Source organism: Chionomys nivalis, chromosome 24 (genome assembly GCF_950005125.1).
Source record: "Chionomys nivalis chromosome 24, mChiNiv1.1, whole genome shotgun sequence".
NCBI classification, from domain to species: Eukaryota; Metazoa; Chordata; class Mammalia; order Rodentia; family Cricetidae; genus Chionomys; species Chionomys nivalis.
The window spans coordinates 34,923,349-34,934,167 of NC_080109.1; the positions used below are offsets into that span (position 1 = coordinate 34,923,349).

General features: G+C 49.0%; 1 protein-coding gene across 3 annotated transcripts; it reads right to left on the minus strand.

Moving 5' to 3' along the window:
* Positions 1 to 4,519: 4,519 nt before the first annotated feature.
* Positions 4,520 to 9,302, minus strand: Spry1 (sprouty RTK signaling antagonist 1). Of its 3 annotated transcripts, none has more exons than XM_057756701.1 (3): positions 9,115 to 9,302; positions 8,380 to 8,668; positions 4,520 to 6,586 (listed from the first exon to the last, which is right to left on the minus strand). In XM_057756701.1, exon 3 carries the CDS (start codon positions 6,529 to 6,531, stop codon positions 5,590 to 5,592), a length of 942 nt encoding a protein of 313 aa, XP_057612684.1. In that variant the 5' UTR covers positions 6,532 to 6,586; positions 8,380 to 8,668; positions 9,115 to 9,302; the 3' UTR covers positions 4,520 to 5,589. The 3 variants fall into 3 exon arrangements, with proteins under 3 accessions (XP_057612684.1, XP_057612683.1, XP_057612685.1); XM_057756700.1 differs by having other exon boundaries at positions 9,110 to 9,302; XM_057756702.1 differs by lacking the exon at positions 8,380 to 8,668 and having other exon boundaries at positions 9,110 to 9,302.
* Positions 9,303 to 10,819: the final 1,517 nt, after the last annotated feature.

The following is a 10,819-nucleotide window of genomic DNA, read 5'->3' on the forward strand; positions in this document are numbered from 1 at the left end:
CTCATGATTACCTCAGTAGCTCTCAAACGTTTCTTCAAGTCCACCCACAATGAATCACACCCATTCAACAGAGCCACCGTTCTCCCGTTTGCCGGGGCCCCAAACATTTGTCTTATTCTCGGCTGGCTCCCTTGCGAGCCCACGTGTAACCAGCCCTGCGGTCCTCCAGCTTTCTGTTCTTCCTACTCTCCAGTTCCGTCCACTTCAGCTTACCCTTTCCGGACCTTCCTCCTCTGCGTTGCTGTCCTCACCCGAGCTCTGCTCAGCTTTCACAATTTCTAGGCATGCGCCTGCAAGCTAACTTTGGAACCTTTCTACACTGAGTGTCAGGAAGGGGGCCGTTTCTGAGTCAGAAGCCAAGGACCCTTTCAGAGATTCTGGGTAGGAAGGTTTTGCCCATCAGGTGGCTTGTCCTCCCAGAAAACTGACATTAGCGTCTTCAGCCGGCAAACGGAGTTGGGTTTTCTTCCATCCTTTATGTCTAGCTTCTGGTGCTGGTGTTTTTCAAAACTACCACTTCATCCACTATTCTAACAAATTCGCTCGATTTTACTGTAAACTAACCTGGAACATCCACCAAGCCCCCATTTTCCTGGTCAGCATCTCTAAGCTTCTTTCCAGCTGTTTACTATGAAGACAAATGCAGAAAGCAAGGCTCTGTTTACTTGTTTTTCAATAAAGTTTATTTTGACTGCTAGAGTGTGACTCCAGGCCGATAGCTGTCTGGCACCGCACTTCTTGCTCCTAAGATAAAGACTGGTTTAGACAGCCACTCAGTTTCTTTCTGCACGAAAATCGAAGGTTCATGACGGCTTTTTTGAATAGTTTTCAGACCGCGAGCAAGCGGTGCTGCCAGGCCACCTTCCTAAACAGCCAGTTCAGAACAGTCCTGGGCTCTCTCCTGGCTTTTGCAGTTAGAATTATTAGCATGCCAGGTATGGAATGGCCTGACAGATAACATCAATCAAGGATGCAGGAAAGCACCGGTAATGTAGCTTCTTGATCACACTCAGGAAAATGGTAAGATTGCCACCATTCAAGTTCACACCTATACACCAAGTTGCTGTTGCTTCTTGCCAAAGGTAGGACCCTATCTGGTCTATTATCACCACAGAAGATGGCACAGGGCAGGCAGAGGCTCAGCTTGACGCTCATTTTAATATTAACACATGAAAAATAAGCAGGGTAACAAGGTCATCTGTCACTTGTCCCAGACACCTGAGCAAACACACGGAGAAGACGGCTCCATTTCTTAACTCACAGTCAAGTGTCTTTTTTTTTTTTTTTTTTTTTTGGTTTTTCGAGACAGGGTTTCTCTGTGACTTTGGAGCCTGTCCTGGAACTAGCTCTTGTAGACCAGGCTGGTCTCGAACTCACAGAGATCCGCCTGCCTCTGCCTCCCAAGTGCTGGGATTAAAGGCGTGCGCCACCAATGCCCGGCACAGTCAAGTGTCTTAACTGTGAAGCCAAGACTGATAATAATAATAATAATAATAATAATAATAATAATAATAATAATAATAATAAAAAGAAAGAGGCAGTAAAGACAACGTGCAGTCAGGAGGAAAATGAAGGAAAAACTTTCTACCACATGAAAGAGTCCTGGCAAGTCCCCAGACACCACAAGCTTTTACCTTCTGAAGTCAGGGCTTTGCTTCATCTCAACATGAAGACAGCAAGCTACCTGAGTCCGTTCCCAAACTGCCTGATAAAGTCACCCAAGAAGCCTTTTGAAACAGTACAGGTCCCTTCTCTGGAGTCTTCAGACCAGGTCTGACCTATGACCTTCTACCTATGAATTTTAAAATGTTTAACCAGCAACATGTTTTCATACCTGATAGAGAAATATTAAAGTATACTGGCTGACGCCTGCCTCCCTGCTCCATGGCTCAGTCTCTGGAACCTACATGGTGGACAGAGTTTACCTGGTGCGTCCGCCCTGTGCACTGCAACATGCCCATCACTCCTCCCCCATCAATCACACAGTAAAATATAAAACATCTTCTGAAGGGATCCGTCTGCAGCTCTAACAGTCCACTGTGCATGAACACGCCTATGACAGCCACTGCCAGGTACATGTATGGGCATTTTAATTGTACTATACTCATGAATTGGTGATGGTAGAGGATGGATCTCGACTGTCATTTAGCTGAAAGAATTCAAGTTTAGAAGATGCTTTAAAAGCCCTCATACACCTAAAAACAAAACAGAACAAACAAAAAAAAGCACAGTGGGGTTTGTAGCAAAGGCCCATCCAGATTCTTCTGACTCAGTAATTGGTATGTTTCAAAAGGAGTCGATGTTCTTACGTGGTTTTATATAAAATCTGCCACAAATTCATCACATTATCTTTTAAATGGAAAGATAATAAAGCCTCTTGTTTTAATGCTTCATGATAATTTTTTCCACTGCTAGGCTCAGAAAACAGAATTTTTCAATTGAGTTTTTGTTCAACTCCAAATCAGGTTTTTTTTTAAAAAAAAATGAGTTGATTAGCTCTCAGTTCACTTCCTTTCCCACTGAAGACCACTGCTTTTGAGTGACAACTAGTGCGTCCTATGGTATGAGCTATATTTAAAGAGTCACCTTGGCCCTCAGAGAACGGAACTTATCTACTTTGGCTATTCCCCCTTCCTGCTGGGTTCCATCTCACAAGCTTTGGTACAGGAAATTGCTCAACTCAGAAATCCCACATGGCTTCCACTATTCCCAATTAAATTATCTAAGTCAACAATAAGTCTCTAAAAAAAAAAAAAATCAGCATTAAGAAAATACACTAGAAATGAAGCATTTGCTCAACACCGAGCCAGCACCATGCGTGCTTGGTACATCTATGATGCTAGCATATTGGGGGGCCGAGGCAGGAGGACTGGAAGCTCAAGGCTAGCTTTTGTTTGCTTTTGTTTTGTTTTATAGGCATCCAGTCTGCCATGGGTTCCAGCTGAAGTAGAATGGCCAAGCGTAAGAACGAAACACTTAGGCCGTATGCCCGGTGTGCCTTCCCTGCCAACATTATCAAGTTCACGGCAGTGGTCAGGGTTAGTTAGGTCCAGAAGCCCAGGCCTCCAGAACTTAGCAAACAACATCACAGAGCAGGCTGTCCTGTCTATGAAGAGTCAGAGATCTATGCTTTGCCAATCTGACAGGCTTGTCAAGAGGGCCCAGCTGTAAACCTACACCACTTCTGAGCAGTCTGAAGTTATCAGAGAAATGAACGAACACCAAGACAAGCAACAAGCCCTCTGTCTAGAGCTGGCGCTGAAACTCTACAGCACACAGCTGATGCTAACCCCTACATTCAGCAAGCTTTCCGCTAAAAGAGGTTCAACCGCTTTTAGACTAATGCTTCTTAGTCTGGTCACTCCAGCTCCATTGGAAGTCACACCAGCTCCTAACTGCGCAGTGTCTGCAACACCTGGGAAAGCCAGAGCCCAGGCAGCCTGCTGCCGACAGACTTCAGTAAAGTGCCAGCTCGGGAAAATACAAACACTGACATCAGTGAAATGGGTACTCAAGTTCCCAAGTTCACATTTTGAAATACCACGTATTTCAAAGTGCCCTTTGAACACTTTAATTCATTGAAAATTTCCCCTTGGGGGCCGAGCTGAGAAAATATTTAACTATAAAATATCATGACGCCAAGCAGCAGCTTTAGAGACCTGACAGAAAACGACGTCATTTCTCCCAGTGGCACCTTGACTGATAAAACACGAAAGCTCAGCTATGGAAGAATACACAAGAAACCACGACAGGAAGCTGGGTGGCTTCCGGTGCCCTGGGTTTGAATTACCGCCATCCTCCTCTCAAATGCAGGTCAGGGACCTGGTGAGACCGAGGTCTACAAACAAAACCTAAGATGCAGACGTCAACCAGACCGTGACTCCGGGTCCATAGTCACTTTTCCAGCCTCAGGAGCAAGGCACCGACATTTTGTTTTCCCATGTGAAGCTCAGGCTAACAGGACACGGAATGCAGCTGGGTGACGTCCACCAAAGGAAAAGGCAAGACTGCCACAGGAAGGTTGCTGGACAGCTCTCTGGCATATGAGCTTCCTTTGGCAATCCTAATTCCTAATTATAAAAATGCCTGCGGGAGTGACAGCTCCAGAGGCTCCTGGCATGTTTACATTACTAAATCATTTAAGCCCTACGGTTGGAAACTAATCTCTGAACCGTCAGAGTTAAGGTAAACACTTTTCAAAAAGTAGTTTTGCCTCATCTCAAGAAACTATGATATGAACAAAACTCACGCTTACAAAATAAAGTGGGGACATTAATCTTTAAAAAAAAAAAAAAAACACCCTTTACTTTACAAAGAACTCATTTGGATATTTGATGAAACAACCCAGACCAGAGAATTTTGACTAAATGACTTTGCAGGAAACATTCTGTTTAAAACCTGAAGCCACCTGTGCCTGGAATTTGCAACTTAGAGTCTGAAAAGGTTAATTAAATCAAGTAACACTTCCACATTTCCACAGCAGCATGGGCTAAAAAGAATGATGAACTCAAGAGACGGTTTCATTAGTTAATATATTTTCTGCATTGTAGTTAACATATATGTACTTTATGTACTTTCTTCGAGTCATCTTGTTTTTCATGAAGTAGTGATATGTTATATTCAGATATGAGTACATTTCAACAGTCTTTTGCAATAAATATCATAAAATAATAGAGATTCGCATAATAAATATTCTTTACAATAAAAAAGTTTAACAGACTTTTGTCTTAAAAATAGCCAGGATTCAACTTTGTGGTTTACACATATAATATACAAAAAGCACCACAATTTGTGGCTAAGGCAATGAAAACACAGGAAGGATTGGAAACACCCAGCTGTTAAGAGTCAAAAGGCCAGTCAGACAGAGGCCAAGGGCACCTTAGGGGACTGTAGCTCTGAGAGGCTTAGGGGCGGACCAGACAGGAATTTCAACTACAGTTAGCTCTGCCCTCAGCGAAGTGGGGGTGGGAAGTCCTTCACAGACACAGAACGCTAGGAGGAACAGGGCGGACTAGCCAGCATCATATCCAATGTGAAAACCAACATTGCAGAATGGATCTAGATCTATGGCAGAAAGGGTGGGGAGGGGGGGACTACCCAGTGGCATCTCCACAGTGCACTGTGGGGGAGAATCTGGGGGCTGGAAGGAGAGGGCAGCGAGCTGTCCATCGTAGAGCAAACGCAAATGGTGTTCTAAGGAGCAGATCCTCCCCTTCGACTGGGGGATGGGGGCTAAGATAGCTCTCATCAGAGGCAGATTAATATATAGCTTATTTAAGCACTTACATGGTTACTTTGTAATAAACCAAACCAAGTCCCTGATCCCACAGTACCCGACCCCGAACATCTCTCAGACAAGTCTGGGCGTGCATGCATCCTCGCTGGACACAGCTGGAAAGCGGGCATCACACCAACGCTCCACAGGTACCCCCAGCTCCCAGCACCCTTGACGTGGGGTGAGAGCGAGCTGGGCGCAGTATCACAGTCCGCTCCTACAGAGACAGGAGAGACTCGAGAAGAAACACCACGTTTCTTAACAGGCGCAGTTCGGAAGTCAGACGCTCCGGAGGTCTAAGCCACCTCCAGAAATCATGACGGCTTGCCCTGAGCCCTGGAGGGGCAGCTCTCCAGCTTACAATAGACAGTGTTGGAGTTTCTACACCTGCAGCCAGGGCGGTGGGTCCAGTCGTAACAACCCCTGCACATCTTCAGGCAGCCCTTGGCGGGAGGGTAGCAGAGCAAGCAGGGGAGGCACAAAGACAGGGCTCCCATGCACAGGTATCTGAAGCAGCAGTGCGACTGCGAACAGGAGCATGGGTTATCCGAGTAAGAGCCCCCGTCGTCATCATTGGAGCAGTGGTAGAAAATGCCCTTGACCAGGCACATGCAGGTCCCGTACTCCACCATGCTCTCGGCGGAGCAGAGGCACTGCCGGTCGCAGGCCAGGCAGGAGGGCAGAGTCCGGGGGGCTGTACACTCTCCACACTTGCACTTGCCACACTGCTCGCAAATGAACTTGTGCTGGGTGGGGTCCTCTTTCAAGGAACCCTTCAAGTCCTCCACAAGCAGCTGCTTGGGTTGGGTCCGGATGACCCTATCTGACCTATGACCGGGGATGGGCCTGGTGGGCGGAGACCTTCCCAAGAGGCCCTGCTCAGAAGAGGCGCTGCTGCTGCTCCCTGAACTGGCCGCGCTTCCGGTGCTGGTTGACCTGCTCAACACCGAGCCCCTGGCATTGCCGGAGTGGCTGGCAGGTCGGTGCTCGTAGCTGTTATTCACATTGGCTGGTATGATTTCATGAGTCCTTTCCTGCTTTTCGGGTCTTGGTGCAGTGCGAGGAGCTGGTCTTCTCACGACTGAGGGTCCCTCTGTGTATTCGTTGCTGCCTCTGATGGCCTTGATCTGGTCCAGGGACAGAATCGCAGCAGGCTGAGTGTCCCGGTCATAGTCTAACCTCTGCCGGCCTTCCAGAGCCGGTGGCTGAATCACCACTAGGGAAGTGTGGCTGCCATGCTGGCTTGGGGGATCCATGTGGCGTGATCTCCAATTCCGGCAGTCAGCGGAAACCTGGCAAGCATCGGAAATCCTAAAGAAGAGTGAGAGAGAAAAGAAATGAGAAAGGGGAAGGGGGGACGCCTGTCAAGTAACAAATTGCCCAAACCACCTGGTAATGATCTCCTCCATCGGCTGACTTTAGTGATGCAGAATCCTGGCAAGAATCCAACTCCAAAAAAGATTGCAGAGGACCACATCACAGGAAGCAAGCGAGCAAAAGATCTCATGCTACAAAAATTAGAAGCTGCGCTCCGGCTTCTAAAATGCAGAGGAAGTCATGCCTTCCTGTTTGCAAACCTAACAAATAATTAAGATGAAGCATGCCTTCGAAGGCAGCATTCAGTGTGCGCCCTGGAACTGTTCTCAGAGAGTTCACTATCAGTTCACTGGCAGTCCACGTAAGGAAAATGTCAGCTACTTTTAAAAGATTAAGAATGGCTTTAGTTCTGCGGCCTCTTGGCTATTTGTACGCTGTTAAGAGCTTTAGATTAATGAGAAAATTAATCAAGGCAATTTCCAAAACACTGGCTATTCCAAGCTCACTTGGAATCTCAATAGGCTCAAGTCAGGATCTAAAGCTCATCGCTGATCTGTGAGATGAGGAAAAAGAATCTAAACGGAACTAAGAAGGCTGCGGCTTTGGCTGTCCTGGCACTAGAGCGCGCGCACACGCACGTACGTGTGTGTGTGTACACACACACACACACACACACAGTGTATAAGTTTCTTTAAAGGTTAAACCAGAATAACTTTTGTGCACAAGTGTCAAGCCTAGAGAGCAGGGAGAGGAACCCTGGTCTTTTTGCATTATCTTTATCGCCTTTCATTCACCTACACGGCAGACCTTGATATTCAACAAGCCCTGAATCGACACGCCTTCTGTAAGAAGATAAATACACTAATATCTTGACACAACAAACACGTTTCCACGTCGAGAAATAATTTCCAATTTATAACGTATTCTTCCTAAAACAGACCAAACGCTGACGTTTCCGTTTCCGGGCAATAGATATCTAGGATATTTTTCACAGAAATGCCCTCCTCCAAACCCACAGATGCACCCTAAATCAAGACAGCACCCCTCTCCACTTTTCCAGTGCCAAAAGAAGAAAGAAAAAAAAAAAACAAGTCTTAAGGAAAAGCAGTTTGCTACGGATGCTAACTAATGTTCCTAGACCACACATATTTAGCTCCTTGGGAGCCCCTCTGGTATATTTTACCTTCTCCTCACACGATACACATGCAGAACAGCAGCCTTTAGTGCCAAAGCCCTAGACGATACTGGAAAGCCGCCAATCGTTACTCCCGTGCCCTATCTAATTTTTTTTTTTTTTTTTAAATTTAAAACTCCAAAACGAAGACTTTAAATGTGCCAAGTCTCATCCACAAGAAAGGAAGACGTGGGAACGGCTTGAGTAATGAAACCCCCAGGCATAGCTTTAATTCGCATTTTACAGGGCATTCCCAAGCAAGTTCGCTCTGGCGGAGCACCTCGGCGCCCCGCACCCGCCCGGAGAGGAGCCGGTGCACGCGGACAGCAGCACTGTGGGCAGCAGCGCCGGGCGCTAAGGTCCCGCGCCGAGGCCTCGGGGGCACCGAACCGCGGCAGCTCCGGCGGGGGAAAGTTATGAATGAATACAGCTCGCGGGCGGGAGGAGGCAGCGCCCTCTCCCCGCGTCCCGAGGCACTGCGCTCCGAGCACAGGCGGCCGCTGGATCCCCAGCGCCATCGGGTGCCGCGCGCTTGGCACGGGCTGCGCGACGACCGCCAGGATCGCCAGGATCGCCCGGCCCGCCCCGGCCCGCACCTGCCGCCCGCACTCACCTCGGCCTCCGCGGCGCCGGCCCGGGGCGCCTATCGGGCGGGGTGCGCGCCGCATCAAGCGCGGCGGGGCGGCCGGGCGCTCATAGCCCGCGCTGCGGCCTCGGCGGCCCCCGGGCAGGGGCGCTTCTCCGCGGTTGGCGGCGGCCGAGGGCGGCTCCGGGACATCCGCCGGGTGCGCGCGGCCCCCGCTCCACAGCACCGTCCCGTCCCGGTCGTCAGGCGCGCGGCCCGGCGTCGTCCCGGGCGCTCGGGTCCCCGCAGGTCCGCGTCCCCGCAGTCGCCACGCCGGCTGCAGACGAGCAGAGACAGAAACACGTGAGTCCCTTGCCAGCCCGGGACGCTGTCCTACTCGCGGTGATGGACAGTCACGAGCCCGGGACACACACGCGGCCGTGCACGTTTTTCCCCCACGGAATGCCCAGCAGCGCAAAGCGCTTCCGAGCCGCGCGTCTGCTCGAGGCAAGCCCGCACTCGGGACGGCAAAGTCAGGTCTGGCACGAGCGCCCGGCCGGTCGGTCGCCAACAATGCGCACAGACACGCGGGTGCGCGGCGATGCCAGCCCGCGTCCGCACCCGCGAAACTCGCTGCCCGGCTACGGGAAAGCGAAAGGAGCCAACTCTCCAGCTGCGGGGCCGACCGCAGAGCGCCGGGCACCGAGCTACGGCCAGCTCCGAAAACGTCCAGTTCCTTGAAAATAAAAATAAATAAATAAAAAAGCACCATTGTTACCTGACCTCGCCAGGTCCTCGGCGGGAGGGCAAGGCTCCCGCCTAGCGCAGAGCCCGGGGCCGGCCTTCCCGGCACATGCACGCCGCTCGCAGCCGCTCCTTACTCCGCAGAGGTCTGGCTGCGGGTCCGCCGCAAACTCCTGCGTGCTGAGCACTCGCGCGCGGGCTCCGCAGCATTTCAGCGTCGCCGCCACCTCCACCTCCACGCTGGGACCCGCCTCCGGTGATATCATGTGTCAATCACGCGGGCTGCGCGAAAACCCGGAGCAGGATTTGAGCGACGGTGGATGTGGACTCTGAAAAAGTTGCCTGCGAGCGCAACTATAGGCAGGAACACAAGTTCCAGGGCCCCTGTTAGTCTGTGACCTGTCAGCCTCCAATTTAAGGGGACCAGTGGGTTCGCCCTTAAAAATGAGTTATGGAGAACATCAAAAACCAACAACAACAAAACAAAAAAGCCTTGTACACCGCCCCACCATGCCCCAGGTAGAGGGAAAATGTGTGCTTACACAGAAAAATGAAAACAGCGAAGTTCAGAGCATGTGAAATATGAAAGTTCCAGAAAGGACATTCACTTTTGCAAATGTAATATAATGACACCACAGGGTGGGATTTCCTGCTGTGGGATTTTAGTGATGGCTCTGTTTCTGTTCGTGATACGATCCCAAAAATTACAACAACAACAAAAAAAATCCCAAGTCCTTCCTGTTTAGTAACGTTTGGACAATTTTGTCAAAAACACCAACTTTTTTTTTAATCAACTAAGAAAATCAAGTAAAATAAGCGTAACTCATCAGAAGTTTTAGTTTTAATCGCGTGTCTGCTGCAGGGTCGGGGACTCTAGTAAGTGGGAGATGCTTTTTGCTTCTTCACAAACTGTGGGATTTAGGACATCTATTACCAGAACAATGTAGCTCAGGATACAGAAAAGAGCTGTATGCGGAACTAAAAGTTCCATAGAGGGTTTTAAAAATAACCTAAGACCCCAAAAATTGTTAATAGGAAATATTTTCCCAGGCAACTGTATCAGGAATAGTATTTGGTAAACAACAGAACTCCAGGGTCTAAATCATCCGCCAATGTGAGTTTGGATGTTTTGGGTTCCAAGTAATTTTTTAAAGCAGCGGGTTTTAAAAACAGTTTTTGGTTGTTGTTGCTGTTTGCGTACTTCATTTTCGAGCTTTTAGAATTGTGTGCAGAGTTGTGTGCCAGAAATCCAGGACATTTCCCTGCAGAGAACATCAACAATCAGCAGGTCCACCGGAGCATGACAGGACATGCTGGAAGCCAAGAGACTGTCTGCTCACCCTTCTCGCTAGGGACTGTGCTAAAGTCGGGCTTTCAAGTGTAAAGTTGCTGGGGCCCTGGTGTCTTGTCTGTTTCCCACAGATGCAGGACTGCAACGAGCTTTGACAGCAGTGGCTCTATTTCTTGTGACTGGATTGGAAGGGTCAAATCAGACACACAGCATCATCCCAGAGTATTGGACTTGGCTCTTCCCAGTCATCGTACAAATCGGGGGCGGAGGTCAGTTCGCCAAAGTGATAAAACGCAGACAGAGAGCAAGGCACAGTGTTCATGACACAACGCTTATAAAAATCTAATTTCAAAGATTCCTGTTAAAATGCACTTCAAAGTATTTCAGTCAGAGACGTGCTAAAACAAATATCCTGTTTTAAAATAACAATAATAATAATTCATGAAATTTTGT

What these genes read in the sequence shown, in the direction of transcription:
- Spry1 (XM_057756701.1), bottom strand. Translation starts at nt 6,531, where the DNA reads ATGGATCCCCCAAGCCAGCATGGCAGCCACACTTCCCTAGTGGTGATT.